Source organism: Schistocerca nitens, chromosome 2 (assembly GCF_023898315.1).
Source record: "Schistocerca nitens isolate TAMUIC-IGC-003100 chromosome 2, iqSchNite1.1, whole genome shotgun sequence".
NCBI lineage: Eukaryota > Metazoa > Arthropoda > Insecta > Orthoptera > Acrididae > Schistocerca > Schistocerca nitens.
Genome location: NC_064615.1, coordinates 780807991 through 780830018, shown reverse-complemented (window position 1 = coordinate 780830018; position 22028 = coordinate 780807991). Strand labels below are relative to the sequence as shown.

Here is a 22028-nt window from a genome sequence, read left to right as displayed (position 1 = left end):
TAAGGAAAAGTTAGATTGTTACTCACCAAAAATGTGACCCATTGAGTTGCAGACGGGCACAATGAAAAGACACTGACACATTAGCTTTTGTCCAAAGCCTTAATCAGAAAAGTACAGAATACAACTGCCGTGTAGAGTGGAAGCAGCAATCTGGAGGAAGTGGGGAAGGGGAAGAGATAGCAGACAGGGGGGGGGGGGGAGAGGAGAAGAGCACTGTCGTGTAGAGCATGGAGAGACTGGAATGCCAACGGGCACAGCATTGGGAGCCTCTGGGACGGGGAGCTGGAAGGAAAGGGCAGAGGGGGGGGGGGGGGGGCGAAAAAGGAGAGGAGAGGTTAACGGAAAGATGGTTGTGTGTGTTGGCAGGGAGCAGTACACTAACAGGGTGGGAGATGAGAACAGGGAGGAGGTGATAGGACAGAGGTATGGAAACTGTTGGGTGATGGTTGGGTACAGTAAGTTACCATAGGTTGAGCCCAGGATAATTTTGGTAGCGGACAATGCATTGTAAGAATAACTCCCATCAGTGCAGTTCAGAAAAGCTGGTGGTGGAGGGGAGGATCCAGATGGGTCGGGTAGTGAAGTAGTCATTGAAATAGAGCATTTTATTTTCAGCTGCATGTTGTGCCACAGGGTGATCTATTTTGCTCTTGGCCACAGTTTGGCACTGGTCGTTCGTTCTGGTAGATGTCATACCTTATAAAAAGCTGTACAATGATGGCGGCAGAGGTGGTATATGACTTAGCTGCTTTCACATATGGCTCAGCCTCTGATGGGTAGGATAGTCCTGTGACTGCACTGGAATAGGAGGTGCAGGATGGGTGGATTGGGCATGCCATGCACCTGAGTGTTTCACAGGGATATGATCCCTGTGGCAAGGAGTTGGGATAGAGATCGACTAGGATGCTGTGGAAGTTGGTGGGTAATGGAACACCACTTTAGGAGTGGTGGGAAGGATCTTAGGTGGGATATCCCTCATTTCAGAGCATGACAATGATAATAAGCTCTTTTCTTCTCTCCCCTGACTCTTACCATGCTATCCCTTCCCCTTCCCTGACTCCTCCAGGTTGCTGCTTCCATTTTACATGACAGTTGCATTCTGGTCTGAGCTGCTGGAGATGGCGATCATGTGTGCAAGAGGTGTGCTTGCTTGTGTGAAGCAGATGGACTAACCACTATGCCGTCTTGGTACAATGGCTTTGTACAACTGCACGGACCACCCTAGCACAACTTCCTCCTCAATCCAAATTCCCATTCACACCTAAGCCCACTTGATATACCCCCTAAACTAGAACAGCATTGCAGAGGCTTTCCAACTGTGCTGTGAAACCTTGCTTCTTACCAAATTTCATTATTCCAGGTGACAAGGAAGTACCATACAAGTTTTAGTAATTGAGTCTGTGAGCATCAAAATATGTGACATAAATGGCCATAGGTTTAGCTGCACTGACATAAACTTAAATCATGGAAAAGTTAGATTGATACCGTAATGGTGACACATTGAGTAGCAGAGAGGCACAATGAAAAGACCCTTACACATTAGCTCTCAGCCAAAGGCCTTGCCAGAAAAGGACACACACACACACACACACACACACACACACACACACACACACACACACACACACGTACACGTACACGTACACGTGTGTGGGGTTGTTTTTAACGAAGGCCTTGTTGGCCGAAAGCTTTGTGACAGTCTTTTTGTTGTGCCTGTCTGCGACTCAGCCTCTCCGCTATATGATTAGTAGCAACTATCTTTCATAATAATGTTACATTCCGTCCTGCATTTTCCATTGTTTGATTATTATAAATATTATTATTATTATTATTATTATTATTATTATTATTATTATTATTATAGCTTCCTTCTACTTGCTCTTAAGGTTTGCGTACTGTCGCTCTCACCAAAATGCAATGAAACATTTGTGGTTTTCAGGTGTGAAGACGCCAATTCTGTGTACAATCTGTCACCTTTCAGATGTGTATGTCAACTTTTACCTTATAAAATATCTTTGATTTCCATTCTTGAAATTATTCATTGTAGTGGACCTTACCCATGCCATTGGACTTCATCATGTGGCGATGTGCGGGTGCTAGAAGACAGCTCTGATTGTTCAAGCTATTAAATGATGAACTCATTTTTTTGTAAACACTATTTATAACAGAATTTTAATTCTTTACAACCTTGCCTACGATTTGCAGTAAACAGGTCTTTTGCAGTGTGTAGCTTTCAATAGGTCACAACATATTGTATATATGCATTACGTTTCAAAGTGAGAGACAAATCTCCTGTACGTCTTCAGCTGTTCAGGTGTTTATGTTATTGACTGCACCCTTTGCTCCATGATCTCCAAGGCCCTGCCAAGCCGCAAAGCCCAAAGAAAAAGTGCTCTGCCACAGCAGATGGAGAGGTTTGTTCACCATCGTGTCATGTCATTGTTCAGAGTCAACATCTTTTACATCCCAATTGCGAATATAGCAAAGCAGATCATGCACAGTGGGATGTTCCACACTTAACAACTGCATTAAACGTTTCCAATTCACACAAATGTCTTTCATCTGCCTGAGTGGCCATAGGATAGAAATGTTACACCACTGTGTGTGTGTGTGTGTGTGTGTGTGTGTGGGAGGGTGCATTGCACCTGGAGGACTCTGTCTGGGCCGACCAGAGTGGCCGTGCGGTTCTAGGCGCTGCAGTCTGGAGCCGAGCGACCGCTATGGTCGCAGGTTTGAATCCTGCCTCGGGTATGGATTTGTGTGATGTCCTTAGGTTAGTTAGGTTTAATTAATTCTAAAAAGTTCTAGGCGACTGATGACCTCAGAAGTTAAGTCGCATAGTGCTCTGAGCCATTTTGACTCTGTCTGGTTTCCAGTTCACATTCTTCTTCTTGATGAAGGAAGTGGTGTATAAGATGTAGAAATTAGAGATTCAGACCATCTTTTGTTTTCCTAATCACAGCAGGACTGAAAATCCTGCTATTGCCTTTTATATTTTAGAATATGTAAGGGCTTTTCACCTGATTTCATATCCTGTGACAGTTGTTATTAAGAAATTTTTGTAGGTGTATAATTCTCATTTATCATGTATTTTAAATGCTTTTGTTGATTTATTTAAAAGCAAATACAAAATAAAACTAATAATTAGTTCTCTTATTTTTTTAAAAAAGATACAGATTGTTTCTGACATCCATGGTGGAGGCAAATCTGGCACAAGCCCGAAGGGGAGCAATTCCAGGAACATATCCACTTGTCACAAGCTTTTTAAGAGTGCATATGAATATTAATATATATGCTGAAGAAATTGAAATTGTTGATGGATTCCCTGTTTGGGCGGTTGTCTACAATTGCATTCGCTGTGGTGATCTTGCTGCAGCTTTGCACTGTGTCAAGAAAAGGTAAGTACTATAATGTCTTTTGTGAAGTAAATGCTTTAATTTAAAGAACCCTCTTTTGTGAAGTAAATGTGTACAACAAAAATTAAAAGGACTGAAATTGCAGTAATTGGGAACTGTGTAGGCCATATAGGAGAGATAGGAATGTTGGTTAAATGATGATACACAAACGACTTATAATTAAAAATTGAATCAGGCAGCAAGGCAATGGAAAAATGGCCGACTCACAGGTGGTGTCACAGCACTAAAAAATATTTATAAAATGTTGAATAACTACAAACAGGAAAAAAACTATTCATATTATAGAGCAGATTACTGGTAAGAAAATCAAAGAGGGAAGAGTGTTGAAGTAGAAGCAATTGATAAACATTTCAGTAGGTGTAAAGACAGACTGTTTGCCCGGATAAGTGGTGAGTTTGTATGTGTTAGCAAAAAATCATTTTGTAGTTAGAAATGGTAAAGATAGTTGCACCTGTTGTAATAAACAGTAAAGAATTAGGCAACAGAACAAATATTTTAGTAACATTTTTGTGAAACAATGATCTTGTAAGCTATATAAAATCAGTGAAAGAACTGTATAGATTGCAACATTTGTTTTATTAAAAGACCAGTTTCGGCCTAGGCTTAAGCCATCTTGAGACAGTAACATGTAGAACAGTCCATTGACCACAATCGCTGATACTGCGCTATAACCAGTGCAAAAACAATGTAGGTTGTGATGGTTATTTTATTAAAATGAGCGGTTTACGCCTAGGCATAGGCCATCTCCACTCGGCACCATCAGCTGGAGCTGATGAAGAGTAGAACAGTCAGTTGACCTGAGTCACTGAAACTGCATTCAGCAACTGAGGTCAGCTGACTGTTCTGCGCATTGTCAACTTCAGATGATAGTGCTGTCTGAGGGTGGGCTAAGCCTAGGCTGAAACCAGTCATTTTAATAAAATATTCATAATGATCTAGACCAGAGGTTCCCAAACTTTTGTTTGTCACGCCCCCCTTCTGCCGAAAAGAAAACTTCCGTGCGCCCCCCCCCTCCCCCTCCCAAAAAAATATAGAGATTTTTATTAATTATCAAGAAACTATTGAAAAATTTGTGATGGTGACGTCATGTAACATGGTGGGCCGTTAATGTATCGAGTCGCAGTTATTACGTCATCAGTCTAGTCTGGTGATTATAAGCCACTCCTAAAGCAAAGAAAGTCCTTGGTAAACAAGGAAAAATAGTTACGACCTTTGCAGATTAGTGGATGCGGGCCATTATTTTAAGTTGAGTGTAGCTTATTACTTTCACTCATTATCAAAAATAGTCACTCAGTCATGGTGTTAACGAACATCACTGATTTGTATGCCTATAGCGCTCCCCATTGTCACTGCGCATAGGTTGGCATTTATGTCAATGACGACAGTTACCGAACGGCGACAAAGGCCCAGTTCCCAGAACCAGACAAAAAGTAAAAAAATAAGTTCTATGAAATAATTTTGCAGACTACACAGAACTTTAAAAAATATGAATAAAACAACTTCCTTACCTTGATTACATTCCCTTGCTGCACACCATTTCTTCACCAGTATACGATTTTAGCACTACTCTTCGCTTGCCATATCTAGGATAAACTTTCGCTGTGTTTTCATCCAGAAGAAATACTGTTATTAGTTGAAATAACATACCACACGTAACATCAGAATCCATAAGGATCACACACAGTATTTATATTTAAATCAGATTCACTATGTTTATTTCATATTGTTTCTTCAAAATAGTTTTTGTAATTTTACAGTATTACCTTCATGTAAGGATAGTTGGGAGGAAAATAACAAGTTCTCTTATATTGTGACGTATTTATTATAAAAATATTATTTCCAGACACACATGGCAAGAAACAAACAAATAAATCAATGTGATGGATCAGCTTGCACATTTTTTACAAGATTTTGAATTCTTGGCTGAATAGCAGAAACTGCGCAACGTAAAACATTGGCAATAGTGAGTTTGCTATTAAGCTTATTTTTTATCGCCACTACCGCTGAAAATGCTCTTTCGCACAAATAAGTAAATACAGTTTCAGTGCTTGTTCTGCTGTGCTGGGATACACCGTGAGATATTTCACCCAAAATAAAGGCTTATCCATTTTCTCAAAGTCATACGTCACTGCAGAATCATTTTTAATTTCTAAGACTTCCTCTTGTAGTCTGTCTGGCAACACATCCACGTCAACGTGAAATGGATCCGTCGCTAACCTATAATAAATTTTATCATCACAACTGTTACGGAAGTATCGTTCAAATTCATCAATGAGGTGCTGCAAATGGTTCGATGTTTTACTCTTCGTATCAGTATCCTTAAAATCGTTTTGAAATCGGGCTTCTTCCAGGATTCCAAACAATCTGGGAAAGCAGGAATAATTGCAGGCTAAAATTTTACGTTTCCATAGTTGCAACTTATCAGTAAATGCTTTGATGGCATCCCGATGAAAAATTATGTTTGACTCTCCACCTTATAATTTCAAATTCAATGTGTTTAAAGATTCGAAAATATCTGACAGGTAAGCCAATGCAAGATGAACACCGGGCTTTCTAAATTCCATATACAATTCAGTTTGTTTGTTATTTTCCAAGAACTGCATCACTTGTCTCGAAGTTCAAATAATCTTCCTAGCATATTTCCTTTTGAGAGCCAGCGTACTTCTGTATGAAATAAAAGTGTTTTATACTCTGCTCCCATGTCTTCGCAAAGAGCCGTAAATAACCTGGAATTTAACGCACTCTTTTTTAATATGATTCACGATTTTGATGCACAGTTTCAAAACATCATTGAGTTTCTTTGGAAGTGTCTTAGCTGCCAATGCTTGACGGTGTATTACACAGTGGATAGCAGTAACACTAGGGCTTTTTTTCTCTGACCATCTGCACGAATCCTGAGCGACATCCAAGCATTGATAGGGCGCCGTCTGTGCATACGCCTATCATTTTCTGCCATAACTAATTTTTACAAAAGAATTCAGAGACGGCTGCCATTATATGAATTGCTTTTGAAGTTGACTTTAACTCTGTAGAAAACAGCAACTTTTCTTTAATTGCTTCATTTTCTAAATAGCGAACGAAAGCTAGCAGTTGGCAACAATTCGCAACATCGGTACCTCGTCTAATTGTATTGCGAAAAACTGCAATTGTTTGACGGCCCTAACTAATTGATTTTGTATGTCTTTGGCCATATCATCAATCCGACGTTTCACAGTATTGTCAGAAAGCGGTATTTGTGAAAGTTTTTGTTTACGTTCTGACCCAAGAACAATATCAGCAGCTTTCAACAAACAGGATTTGACTAGTGTCTCTCCGATAACATGACTTTTCTTGGTCCTTGAAATAAGTAGTAATAACTCATACGAGGCTTCCAGTACCTTTTCTGATGTCTGAGCGAAGGATACAGCAGTGTCCAACTTCATTCGTTTCAAATTATCACATTTTGCAGCAAAAAATTCCTTCAGCTTCTCTTTCAATGCACCATGCTTTGCCCACAAATGGCGTTCCAGACGAGGTGGTCTCATGGAATCATTGCTCAATACCTCATAGCAAATAACACATTGCGGCTGGTCAACACCATTTTTTTGTATAGAAGCAAAACCGTATTTGATATAATCATCATCATATTTACATTTTTTCATGACACTCATGGTGAAGTAAAAAGAAAACAAGAAGTTAACAGTATAATTTCGCACTAACACTGATTTTACTGAGGCACAACTGTGAAAGATCAATGCGATTTCAGCAAAATCCAGTACATCACATGTGTCAACAACTGCAAGCAACCAACTGAAATACAGGAAAGCTACTGTCGTCTGTCGGCACCTCAGATGACTGCCTGTGAGGAGTGGGGCGAAGAACGGGGAAGCCCAGCCGCAGCACAGGTAGTCAGTGCACTGTTCTTGTTTGAACGACCTGGTGGCCGAGCAGGGCTCTTGGTGGGAGAAACGGGCTTTTCCCGGATTAGGGCGGAAATCAGCCCACAGGCACCCTAAGAGAATTTGCTACCTGTTCTGCGGTTCTGTTCTGAGCAGTGCAGCCTGGGGTTTTATGCGAAAATCGTTTTCATGACCCTATCTTTCGTTACTTATAAACGAAACGTTATAAATTTTGAGATAACATCAATGAATTGGTTGTCAAATTTCACAGTAATTAAGTAAGGTCATGGATACACCTCACACATTGCTGGAAACTGTGCACAGTGCCAAGCAGTTATCTCTGTACTCGTACCAAAAGAAGCCATTGGCGCAGCAAAGAACGTACACTAATTTCAAATGAAATTATGCCGTATTTCAAAAAGGCAGAAGGAAAATAACTGTTTTCTCAGATAAGTAACCGAATGAAAGAGCTGTAGTAAAAAAAAAAATAGCCTCATTAATGTACTTCATTGTCTACATAGCTGGGTTATGTTTCATTGTTAGCAGTCACGACAATGTTTCCAGAACGGCGTGAAGTACCCTGCTCAGAACGAACACTTGTACTAGTTTCGCATTCACGTCGTGCACATTTTTCTGGTGACAAAGGGCATAACCCTGTTGTCCAAATTACAAACCTGCCAGTTCATTTGAAGCATATACAGTCTATTAAAGTCACTGTAATCACATCACATGGGGATCCGCAGGTTGAGGGGGTAATAAAACGTCATTTTTGCAGTTACGCAGTATAAGTGGTTATTACACTGAATGAACATAGCCTACTACGGCTAAAAGTTATAACACGATTACGTTCAGTTCATGCGTACAAATGTACGGAATAGTTAATACCTGACTTTTCTGTTTTCCAATTGTCAGAAGTAAGTTGTTTACAAATCTGATATATTAGAATTAACGCATATCGCCTTCGTAATTTTGAGAGTTTCTGTGTGTGACATTCTAAACGTGATCTTCAAAAGCTGTATGTTCTAGGATAGTTTATTGAGATAGGATAGTGGGAAGTGGGACGCCAAACGATTGCATTTAGCACCATAATCTATCATTAATACCCGCACATTCATTTTTATTAAAATAGCGATATTAAAAAGAAATATTAGGTTTATACTGCTAACTCCACCCGCACCCCCCTTGCAACATCATCACGCCCCCCAGTTTGGGAACCCATGATCTAGACTGTGTTTTTCACTGGTTTTATAGAACAAATGTTTTGGTAAAAATATCAATGCAAAATTGCAAATAATATGTTTCGTACAGAAAGATTCATTATGAAAATTTGTTAAGAATCTTTTCTTGTAATTATTGAATGTGTAGGTTACTTTGGAATATATTGTTGTTGAATAAACAATATCAAATACTGACTCTGTCAGTTAGCCACATAAATGTTAAAGCATGGACAGTCACAACATATTTTATTGCTTGATATGTATCTCTATGTGTTGGAAAGCAGTTCTTGAGTCAAGGCTTCAGATGATGGAAATAGACAGCATTCTATGAGGATGGTTTGAAAAGTTCTCGGAATCACAACAAGAGGTCAGCACTAGCGCAATGAGTTGTTCACATAATATCCATTGGACTGTTGGCTGTAAACACATTCCACGGCAGTGCTCTTGGAAAAGAACTATGGCGGTGATGAGGCTCTGTTGTTCCTGCGTAGTAATTTGCGAAGATGGAAAAAATTGAAATTCAAGCAGTGATTAAGTACTTCATAAAGAAAGGTATGAAAGCAAAGGACATTCATGCCGATTTCCGAAATACACTGGGGGACTCGGCGCCTTCATATTCAACTGGTTGCCAAGTAGATAAATGAATTTAAATTTGGTCCGGAGAGCTTAGACGATGATCCTCGCAGTGGTCGTCCAAGATGTGTCACTCACTACTCCAGAAATAATTGCAAAAGTGCACAAAATGGTCATGAAGGATCGCCAATTGAAAGTGCATGAAATTGCTCACACGTGCCAGATGTCCTCTGAAAGAGTATATCACATTTTAACTGAAGAATTAGAAATGAAAAAAATATCTGCAAAATGGGTGCCACAACTCTTGATGCTGGATCAAAAATGCATGAGAGTAGACATGTTGGAACAATGTTTGACCAATCTTAGCAGAAACGAACAAGATTTTTTGAGCCGGTTTGCGGCCACAGATGAAACTTGGGTGCACTACTACCTATATCCCAGAGATAAAACAACAGTCAAAGCAGTGGAAATATGCTGATTCTCCACCACCAAAGAAAGCGAAGATAATTCCTTCTGTGAGAAAGGTCATGGCATTCCTTCTGTGAGAAAGGTCACGGCACCAGTGTTCTGGCATGTGAATGGGATTGTTTTTGTAAATTATCTCCCCACTGGGCAAACGATTACTGGAGAATACTACGGTAACCTCCTGGACAAATTGCAACAAAAGATATGCAAAAAAGGCCAGCTGTAGCAAGGAAGAAAGTCATCTTCCATTAAGACAATGGGTGCCGGCACACATGTGCGTCGCCATGGCAAAATTACATGAACTAAGGAATGAATTGTTGGCACACCCACCTTATTTACCTGATATGGCTCCATCAGACTTGCAATGCTTCCCAAAACTGAAAATTATTCTTGGTGGACAAAGATTCACTTCAAACGAAGAATTGATATTCGGGGTTGACAACTATTTTGCAGGCCTGGAGGAAAGTCATTTTCAAGATGGGATCAAGGCACTGGAGCATCGTTGGACCAAGTGCATTAATCTACAAGGAGACTACATTGAAAAATAAAAAAAAGTTTCAGTGATGTATTTTTCTTCTATTCTGTTCTGAGAACTTTTCAAACCACCCTCGTACAAGCCAATCTTTTCACAAAGAAAGAAATAGTGTCTCAGGTGAAAGTGAAAATTTGTATATGAAAGTGACTGACAACAACCAGTCACTACACCAATTGTTGATCTCCTCTTCAGGTCTTACCAATTTCATTGCAGTCTTCTGGCATTGTAACCTCTCATTATACAAGACAACTATCTGTGAACAGCATTACAGAGATTCTGATGCTCTGGTAATGCGTTTTATCATTCTTTTGTAGTTACTGGAATTAAAATTACAGTTGAATTTTCATTGTAAAAAAAAAAACTGAGAATTAACCATTCCTGTGGTAACAAGCTGTGCCAAGTAACTGAAATCTAAAATCAGAAAAAATGATTTGCACAGTAACTTTAAGAAGAGAAAAGTCATGTCAACATGCCTTTGGGCTGGGCACTACCCTTAGTCACGTGGCTTTCTGCTTTCACAGGAGGAGCTACCAGTGTGGCTATTGATTGTTCATTTCGGTTCTCATCATGTCCAGTTGGTCAGCCATTGATAAGAGGTCCTAGATGACATCTCTACTTAATCACTTGCTACCTTTCTTCCAGCTAATTATTTTCTCTTCTTCAATGAGGATCTTACATACCTGATGTTAGTATGACATTTTGTTCATATCTGCATGCTTCCTGACACCTGGTAAATAAATTTTTTATGGGTTTGCTTGTATTTGATTTTAGTATAATTGTAATTATTATTGTGTTGTGGTCATCAGTCTGGAGACTGGTTTGATGCTGCTAGCTTATCATTTGCAGGCCTGTTAGTCTCCGAATAACTGCGGCAACCCACATCCATTTGAACCTGCTTACTGTCCTCATCTCTTGGTCTCCCTCTGCAATTTGTAACCCCCCCCTCCAGTACTAAATTGGTTCCCCTTGATGTCTCAGACTGTGTCCTCTCAACTAATTCCTTCTTTTAGTCAAGTTATGCCACAAATTTCTTTCGTCCCAAATTCTATTCAGTATCTCCTCATTAGTTACATGATCTATCCATCTAGTCCTCAGAATTCTTCCATATCACCACATTTCAAAAGCTACTGTTCTTTTCTGTACTGCTTTTCATCCAAGTTTCACTTCCATACAAGGCTACACTCCAGACAAAACCCTTTAGAACAGACTTCCTAACACTTAAATTTATGTTCATGATTAACAAATTTCTCTTCTTAACAAACACTTTGTTTTCCATTGCCAATCTAAATTTATCTTCTCTACTTCAGCCATTACTGCACAATTACCAAAACTTGCCTACTGTTTTAAGTGTGCCATTTTCCATTCTAATTCCCTCAGCTTCACCTGATTTAAATCATCTGCTTTCCATTACCCTTTTTTTCTTTTGTGAATTTTCATCTTATATCCTCCTCTCAAGACGCTGTCCATTCCATTCCACTGCTCTTCCAAGTCCTTTGCTATCTCTGACAGGATTACGGTGTCATCAGCAAACCTCAGTGCTTTTATTCCTTCTCCCTGAGCTTTAATTTCTCTCCAAATTTTTACTTGGCTTCCTTCACTGTTTGCTCATTGCTCAGTGAATAACATCAGGGATGGATACAACCCTGTTTTAATCCCTTCTCAACCATTGCTCCCCCCTGTTTTTCTATTCAACTCATATAGATGCTGTCTGGTTTCTGTACAAATTGTTTATAGCCCTTTGCTCCCTGTCTTTTACCCTTGCTGTTAACAGAATTTCAGAGAGTGTATTCCAGTCAGCATTGTCAAAAACATTCTCTGAGTCTACAAACGCTGTAAATGTAAGTTTGCCTTTCCTTAACCCATCTTCCAAGGTAAGTCGTACGGTTAGTATTGCCTTGGATGTTGCAGCATTCTTATGGAGCCTAAACAGATCTTCCACGAGGTTGCCTTTCACCAAATTTTTCATTCTTCTGTAAAGAATTTGTCAGTATTTTGCAACCATGACTGACAGTTTGATAACATTCACACAAGTCAGCACTTGCCTTCTTTGAAATTGGAATTATTACATTCTTCTTGAACTCTGAGGGCTACCCGTTTGTTTTCTACTGCATTCTATTCCATTGTTTCAGCTGCAATCTAAAATTCGTAACCATTAACTTATGGTCAGTCCACATCTGCCTCTGAAAATGTTCTACAATTCAAAATCTGGTTCTAAAATGTCAATCGTACCATTATATAATGAGCCTGAAACCCCCCAGAGTCTCCAGGCACCTCACCACGTATACATCCTCCCTTGGTGACCCTTAAACAAAGTTTTAGCGATGATTAAATTGTGCACTGTGCAGCAGACCTGCCAGGTGGCTTCCTCTTTCATCCCTTTCCTCCAGCCCACTTTCTCCTACTATTTTTTCCTTTACTTCCTGTTCTTCTTCCCACTACCAAATTAGTCCCCCATCACAATTAAATTTTCCTCTTCCTGAATCTCTTCTTCTGCAAAGTTTTTCACCTATAAAGTTGTACTACTGTAGTGGGTGTTCACTTTGTGTCTGCCTTGGTTATGGTAATGCATTCACTGTGCTGCTCAGAGTAGCTTGCCTGCATTCTTGTTTCCTTAGTTTGTATTAGACGTACTCAGATATTACCTCTGTTTGATTTTGTGTTTAGAAACCTGTACTCACCCCACCAAAAGTCCTTTTCATCCTGCTACAAAATTTCATTAATCTCCACTATATCTTAACTTCAGACTGTCCATTCCCTTTTCCAGTTTTCTAATGTACCTATGAGATTAAGGGTTCTAGCATTCCATACTCCACGCTACAGAATGCCAGATTGGTTTTCATGATATCCTCTTGAATAGTTTACTGTTAATAAAATATTAATTATTTTTGTTTAATTTGAAAACTTTATTCCTTCAAGCACAAGGAATGAAAACAGATTACAATGAGGTAAAACTTGCTTGAATTTTTTTTTTTCTATATTTATGACATACTTTTTGGGACTTTCCATCTTCTGTTATTTAGTGAATTCAGACCAACACCTAATTGTCATAGCATCACATATTTGTTCATTGATGACCACACTTGAGAAGTTGCTTGTAACTGCATATTGAACAGTGTTGTTGCAGTTGCTATTACTTCTACTTTTCAGTCTTCCTTAAGCCTCTTTTACATGTGTTTAACTCGGATTACTTTTTAAAAGTGAAGATGGGCTGTGACATGCACATCATGTTATATGAAATAATTGTACATTCGTCATTCAACCTGAACTTCCTGTTATTTGGTGAATGGACATTCTTAATCCATATCAACAGAAATGCATGAAATGTTTTAAGTAAGCAAAATACACTGCCTGACAAAAAGAGCGAAATGCCCAGAAGACATGGTTGGATGCCAATATAACTTTATATACATATATCTAAAAACAAAGATGATGTGACTTACCATATGAAAGCACTGGCAGATCGATAGACACACAATCATACACACAAAATTCTAGCTTTCGCAACCAACGGTTGCTTCATCAGGAAAGAGGGAAGGCGAGGGAAAGATGAAAGGATGTGGGTTTTAAGGGAGAGGGTAAGGAGTCATTCCAATCCCGGGAGCAGAAAGACTTAACTTAGGGGGAAAAAAGGACAGGTATACACTCGCACACACACCCATATCCAACCACACATACACAGGTGTGTATGTGTATGTGTGGTTGGATATGGGTGTGTGTGCGAGTGTATACCTGTCCTTTTTTCCCCCTAAGGTAAGTCTTTCTGCTCCCGGGATTGGAATGACTCCTTACCCTCTCCCTTAAAACCCACATCCCTTCGTCTTTCCCTCGCCTTCCCTCTTTCCTGATGAAGCAACCGTTGGTTGCGAAAGCTAGAATTTTGTGTGTATGTTTGTGTTTGTTTGTGTGTCTATCGACCTGCCAGCGCTTTCGTATGGTAAGTCACATCATCTTTGTTTTTAGATATATTTTTCCTGCGTGGAATGTTTCCCTCTATTATATTCATAACTTTATATACATACATTTACTTTATATACATACATTCCCCCATGAACCATGGACCTTGCCGTTGGTGGGGAGGCTTGCCTGCCTCAACTAAAACACTAAGAAGAATCGCTTCTCGGCTTTTAGCAAGATCAAAGTTTGTAGTATTGATTATTAATAAATTAATTTATTCTATTGAGGTAAAATATATCTACCCTAATGATACAATTAACCTTAAAAGGTATTATTCTGCAACAAGGTCCTAGTAATACTAGGTCCCTTGTTGCTGCAGAAAACAGGATTACATAATATCTATTTTAAGAACAAATGCTAACGCTGTACAGGAAGTGCTTATCAGCAAGGTTGCGCAACCGGAAGTGAATTTTCCAGCAACAAACAGACAAGTAAAATAATAGACGGAGAAAAATTCTAAGTACCACAACGGAGGGGTATCTGTTGAGAGGCCAGACAAACATGTGGTTCCTGAAGAGGGGCAGCAGCCTTTTCAGTAGTTGCAGGGGCAACAGTCTGGATGATTGACTGATCTGGCCTTGTAACATTAACCAAAACGGCCTTGCTGTGCTGGTACTGCGAATGGCTGAAAGCAAGGGGAAACTACAGCCGTAATTTTTCCCGAGGACATGCAGCTTTACTGTATGATTAAATGATGATGGCGTCCTCTTGGGTAAAATATTCCAGAGGTAAAATAGTCCCCCATTCGGATCTACGGGCGGGGACTACTCAAGAGGACGTCGTTATCAGGAGAAAGAAAACTGGCATTCTACGGATCGGAGCGTGGAATGTCAGATCCCTTAAACGGGCAGGTAGGTTAGAAAATTTATAAAGGGAAATGGAAGGGTTAAAGTTAGATATAGTGGGAATTAGTGAAGTTTGGTGGCAGGAGGAACAAGACTTTTGGTCAGGTGACTACAGGGTTATAAATACAAAATCAAATAGGGGTAATGCAGGAGTAGGTTTAATAATGAATAAAAAAATAGGAGTGCGGGTTAGCTACTACAAACAGCATAGTGAACGCATTATTGTGGCCAAGATAGATACGAAGCCCACACCTACTACAGTAGTACAAGTTTATATGCCAACTAGCTCTGCAGATGATGAAGAAATTGATGAAATGTATGACGAGATAAAAGAAATTATTCAGGTAGTGAAGGGAGACGAAAATTTAATAGTCATGGGTGACTGGAATTCGTCAGTAGGAAAAGGGAGAGAAGGAAACATAGTAGGTGAATATGGATTGGGGGGAAGAAATGAAAGAGGAAGCCGCCTTGTAGAATTTTGCACAGAGCATAACTTAATCATAGCTAACACTTGGTTCAAGAATCATAAAAGAATGTTGTATACCTGGAAGAATCCTGGAGATACTAAAAGGTATCAGATAGATTATATAATGGTAAGTCAGATTTAGGAACCAGGTTTTAAATTGTAAGACATTTCCAGGGGCAGATGTGGATTCTGACCACAATCTATTGGTTATGAACTGCAGATTGAAACTGAAGAAACTGCAAAAAGGTGGGAATTTAAGGAGATGGGACCTGGATATAATGAATGAACCAGAGGTTGTAGAGAGTTTCAGGGAGAGCATAAGGGAACAATTGACAGGAATGGGGGAAAGAAATACAGTAGAAGAAGAAGGGGTAGCTCTGAGGGATGAAGTAGTGAAGGCAGCAGAGGATCAAGTAGGTAAAAAGACGAGGGCTAATAGAAATCCTTGGGTAACAGAAGAAATATTGAATTTAATTGATGAAAGGAGAAAATATAAAAATGCAGTAAATAAAGCAGGCAAAAGGGAATACAAACGTCTCAAAAATGAGATCGACAGAAAGTGCAAAATGGCTAAGCAGGGATGGCTAGAGGACAAATGTAAGGATGTAGAGGCTTGTCTCACTAGGGGTAAGATAGATACTGCCTACAGGAAAATTAGAGAGACCTTTGGAGAGAAGAGAACCACTTGTATGAATATCAAGAGCTCAGACGGAACCCAGTTGCAAGCAAAGAAGGGAAAGCAGAAAGGTGGAAGGAGCATATAGAGGGTCTATACAAGGGCGATGTACTTGAGGACAGTATTATGGAAATGGAAGAGGATGTAGATGAAGATGAAATGGGAGATAAGATACTGCGTGAAGAGTTTGACAGAGCACTGAAAGACCTGAGTCGAAACAAGGCCCCGGGATTAGACTACATTCCATTAGAACTACTGATGGCCTTGGGAGAGCCAGTCATGACAAAACTCTACAATCTGGTGAGCAAGATGTATGAGACAGGCGAAATACCCACAGACTTCAAGAAGAATATAATAATTCCAATCCCAAAGAAAGCAGGCGTTGACAGATGTGAAAATTACCGAACTATCAGTTTAGTAAGTCACAGCTGCAAAATACTAACGCGAATTCTTTACAGACGAATGGAAAAACTGGTAGAAGCGGACCTCGGGGAAGATCAGTTTGGATACCGTAGAAATGTTGGAACACGTGAGGCAATACTAACCTTACGACTTATCTTAGAAGAAAGATTAAGAAAAGGCAAACCTACGTTTCTAGCATTTGTAGACTTAGAGAAAGCTTTTGACAGTGTTGACTGGAATACTCTCTTTCAAATTCTGAAGGTGGCAGAGGTAAAATACAGGGAGCGAAAGGCTATTTACAATTTGTACAGAAACCAGATGGCAGTTATAAGAGTCGAGGGGCATGAAAGGGAAGCAGTGGTTGGGAAAGGAGTGAGACACGGTTGTAGCCTCTCCCCGATGTTATTCAATCTGTATATTGAGCAAGCAGTAAAGGAAACAAAAGAAAAATTCGGAGTAGGTATTAAAATTCATGGAGAAGAAGTAAAAACTTTGAGGTTCGCCGATGACATTGTAATTCTGTCAGAGACAGCAAAGGACTTGAAAGAGCAGTTGAACGGAATGGACAGTGTCTTGAAAGGAGGATATAAGATGAACATCCACAAAAGCAAAACGAGGATAATGGAATGTAGTCAAATTAAATCGGGTGATGCTGAGGGGATTAGATTAGGAAATGAGACACTGAAAGTAGTAAAGGAGTTTTGCTATTTAGGGAGTAAAATAACTGATGATGGTCGAAGTAGAGAGGATATAAAATGTAGACTGGCAATGGCAAGGAAATCGTTTCTGAAGAAGAGAAATTTGTTAACATCGAGTATAGATTTAAGTGTCAGGAAGTCGTTTCTGAAAGTATTTGTATGGAGTGTAGCCATGTATGGAAGTGAAACATGGACGATAACCAGTTTGGACAAGAAGAGAATAGAAGCTTTCGAAATGTGGTGCTACAGAAGAATGCCGACGATACGGTGGGTAGATCACGTAACTAATGAGGAGGTATTGAATAGGATTGGGGAGAAGAGAAGTTTGTGGCACAACTTGACTAGAAGAAGGGATCGATTGGTAGGACATGTTTTGAGGCATCAAGGGATCACAAATTTAGCATTGGAGGGCAGCGTGGAGGGTAAAAATCGTAGAGGGAGACCAAGAGATCAATACAGTAAGCAGATTCAGAAGGATGTAGGTTGCAGTAGGTACTGGGAGATGAAGAAGCTTGCACAGGATAGAGTAGCATGGAGAGCTGCATCAAACCAGTCTCAGGACTGAAGATCACAACAACAACAACATATACATACATACATACATACATACATACCAATGGCATATCAGGTATTTAAATGATTAGAGTTGTAGTCCCATGACAGATGTGTAGTTTGTGTTTAGTGTTGTTGTCAGGCATGGTGTGATATAAAAGGGGTGTGATCAATGTAGGGTGTTGAGTGATCACTATGAAAGACATGGAGATCTCTCTCATGTGAGTTAGTGTTACAAGCATCTGACAGAGTTTGAAAGGGCCACTTTGTCTCTGTTTGGCTAGCTGGTCAAATCGTGCAATGGCCCAATATTGAATTGCATCAGAGCATGAGGGCAGGTATCTTTTTCATAAAAATTCTGGTTGACCACACCTGACCATCACAAGGGAGGATCACCATATAGTACGCTAATCACATTGTATCCCATTTGTATGTGTGTTTGCCACGTGAAAACAAATAATGGATTCCCTGCCTGAATGTGTCATCCTGCGCCAGCAGCCAGACTAAATAATGTACCACCCCATGTGTAGGCTGCTATTAATTCTACTACACAAAGTGGCTGCATTGGAGTGGTGCTGTGACTGAGAATCGTGGATTGATGATGAATGATGTCACAATGTGATGAATTGTGGTTCTACACTATCCCAGGTGACCATTATTGGTGAGAATGATGACAACCTCATACTTCATATGTTTTGAAGAGCATCAGTGGTGTTACTCCTGGGTTAACAGTGTAGGGATTCATTAGGTATGTCTTCAGGGCACAGCTGGTAGTGATTAAGGGAACTGTGATGGTACAACAGTATATCATGGATGTCTTGTGTACTCAAATGTTACCTCTCATGTGACAGTATCATGGTGCCATTTTTCTACAGGACAATGGTTAGCCTCACATCGTAAGTGTGTCTTTGAACTATCTGTGTTATATTAAGGTACTCCCTTGGGCAGCGAGATTCCCGGATCTGTTTCCAGTAGACCTTTTATGGGACCATCTCAGATGACAACTTCATCTCAGTGCTATTATCAAGGACTTAAAGGACCAGTTACAAAATCTGTGAGCTAGCTTGCCTCAGGAGAGGGTACAACAGCTGTATGACACCCTTCCCAGCTAAATCAGTCAGTGCATACAATCAGGCCAGTGGGAGGTGTAACTCCATTCAGCCAATTTAAGTGTCAGTTTGACTCAGTTTTGTAATCACTGCTATAATACCACACACCCTCTGAACCCATGAAGTTTCATTTTAGTTCCGCCTTCACTTCTGGATGATGCCTTACTTTTTGTCAGGCAGTGTATTTACATGGCTTATGTGACATCAGATTAATACAGTCAGGTAGTAATTAAAGCATTTAATTTTGTTTGAAGACATTTGATTTGTTATTTTGATGAAACAGCTGAGAAAAAATATCTTTCAGCCCAGCACTAGAGGAATTCTGCTCTATTCTGGAAGAAGTGATTAGAACACCAGAAGGAAGACGCAGTAGCAGAGTTGACTCCTACTTCAGATTCAATTATCAGCGACAAATTAAAAAGAGTCCAGACTTTTATAAAAAGTAAGTTTCTAGAATTAAAGGTAGTGAAACTGTAATATACAGGATCTTCATTGTTATTTGCAGAAAAATTTATATAATTTATTAGTTTCTTATGATTTGAAATAACTATTTATAGTCACTAATACATTAACATTTAGGGAGGGGGGGGGGGGGGGGGAAGCTGGGCCTTCTGTGCTACGTGTGTTATGTGAGACAGATGTCTTCACTTGCAAGATGAGCCTCAGACACTGAAAGAAGAATTCGAAAATTGAAAAACGTGCACCTTTTGCCCTCCTCGTCTGAAAAGGAAAACAAGGTATCCATGTCAACAGCATGGTGTTCCGATATGTTTGGAGTGTTGCAGGAAGGTCTGCGTGAAGTGTTTGCAGGTGGAAATTGACTAAAGTATGATTCAGTGGCACATGAGAACAAGTATTTAGTTTTTTACTTGTAATTTTAGAAGTTAAATGGTGGCAAAGTTTCTCCATTCATAGCCTTATGGACTGAAATATTCGCTCTACATTGCAAAGTGAGTCGTAAACTGAAAGCTGACTTCGCACACAATTTATCGTAAGTCATGTCGGATTTTTCCACCTAGTTATTTTGGCAATTTGTAATATAATGCCTCTGATGAAAATCTATGTGTGAGTAAAGAGCTAACTATTTGCTGTGATTTTCGTAACTCATAAAATAAAAATATACTCCAGATTTCACTTTGTTTTAATTGTCGAAGTGTTTAAAATATCGCAGTGTTTTAAAAAAATCAAAGAAGTGTAATGAATGACTGGAAGTCAAGAAACTATATATATTCAGCAAAATTCTGGTTTGATGTATAAAATAGAAAAATGCGGTCTGTGAGACCTCTCCATAGTAATTGTGTTCCTGTGAATGACCATAGTAGTTAAGGGTTAACAATGATTTTACTTTCTATGTGTAAGGATTAAAATATTTTAGCCACATTTGTTTCATGATATTTTAGAACAAATCCTAATACCCAAACTATCAAACACCTACATTCTTTCATTTCTTAACCCCAATCCATATTCACCTACTACGTTTCCTTCTCTCCCTTTTCCTACTACCGAATTCCAGTCACCCACGACTATTAAATTTTTGTCTCCCTTCACTATCTGAATAATTTCTTTTAATTCATCATACATTTCATCAATTTCTTCATCATACATTTCATCAATTTCTTCATAATCTGCAGAGCTAGTTGGCATATAAACTTGTACTACTGTAGTAGGCGTGGGCTTCGTGTCTATCTTGGCCGCAGTAATGCGTTCACTATGCTGTTTGTTGTAGCTTACCCACATTTATATTTTTTTATTCATTATTAAACCTACTCCTGCATTGCCCCTATATGATTTTGTATTTATAACCACGTATTCGCCTGACCAAAAGTCTTGTTCCTCCTGCCACCGAACTTCACTAATTCCCACTATATCTAACTTTAACATATCCATTTCCCTTTTCAAATTTTCTAACCTACCTGCCCGATTAAGGGATCTGACATTCCACGCTCCGATCCGTAGAACGCCAGTTTTCTTTCTCCTGATAACGACGTCCTCTTGAGTAGTCCCCGCCCGGAGATCCAAATGGGGGACTATTTTACCTCCGGAATATTTTACCCAAGAAGACGCCATCATCATTAACCATACAGTAAAGCTGCATGCCCTCGGGAAAAATTAAGGCTGTAGTTTCCCCTTGCTTTCAACCGTTCGCAGTACCAGCACAGCAAGGCCGTTTTGGTTAGTATTACAAGGCCAGGTCAGTCAATCATCCAGACTGTTGCCCCTGCAACTACTGAAAAGGCTGCTGCATCTCTTCAGGAACCACACGTTTGTCTGGCCTCTCAACAGATACCCCTCCGTTGTGGTTGCACCTACGTTACGGCCATCTGTATCGCTGAGGGACGCAAGTCTCCCCACCAACGGCAAGGTCCATGGTTCATTGGGGGGAGGCAAAGTTCACAATAAACGTTTGAATATCCTACCATTGACTTCAATGCCTTCGGTGTGTTCATGGGAGAACATGTTGTATTGCTTGTCTGAGTGCCTCTGCACATTCCATAGCAAGGGCAGCAATGTCAATGATGCTACCATGCAGTTCATCTTGCACATTCACCTTTAATTTGTGCACCTCCTTCAGTCTCATAAACAAAAATCTAATGGTGTAAAGTCTGGTGATCTCAGTTGCTTGTTAATTGTAATAATGCAAACAATCCAGTGATTTAGGTAAGACACATATATGTGTGTGTACCACTAGCCCAAAAACAAACGTACATTCAGAATGGGGCATGTGTCCACCTGAAGTTTTTTGCTTCAAAAGAGTGTTCCTCTCGTATCCCTGAATATTGACCGTTCGTCCTGGAACACACTATATAATATGTACTTCCTGCCACCTGCAGCTAACAGTCGGAGGATGACAACTAACTAAACTTTAGCTTTAAGACAGTATTCTTCATCAAAGCACATGCTTTCATGCCCCACACACATGGACGCACTCTTATCCACATCAGAAGTACACTTTCTCGTGTGTGTATACAGTCTGTCTATTTTGGGAGTTGTTCTCAGCTGTCTATAGTCGAGACAATGTACGATGATCCCTGACTGGTTGCAATGCTGTTGTCAGCTTTCAGTTGCGAAGTGTGAATGGCTGCTGGTGAAAAAGATAGCCATCTATAGAGCTGTGAAAACACTGAGGCATTGCCACAGAGATGTTCCCAAAATCACTTTGTTATTGGTTGAGATATACACACAAAGCTGCTGCACCCAGCCCACTGCAGCTGTTAGGGATCAGCTTACACTGACTTGGTTTT

At 39.8% G+C, this 22028-nt stretch overlaps 1 protein-coding gene across 5 annotated transcripts in view; it reads left to right on the top strand.

The window, feature by feature from the left end:
- Positions 1-22028, top strand: part of LOC126237028 (nuclear pore complex protein Nup93-like) — a 227053-nt gene that overhangs the window by 85131 nt on the left and 119894 nt on the right. For all 5 annotated transcript variants that reach the window (XM_049946779.1, XM_049946778.1, XM_049946777.1 and 2 more), the window contains 2 exons: positions 3171-3398; positions 19091-19228. In XM_049946779.1, the coding sequence (XP_049802736.1) occupies positions 3171-3398; positions 19091-19228 (366 nt within the window). The remainder of the gene's footprint in view (positions 1-3170; positions 3399-19090; positions 19229-22028) is intronic.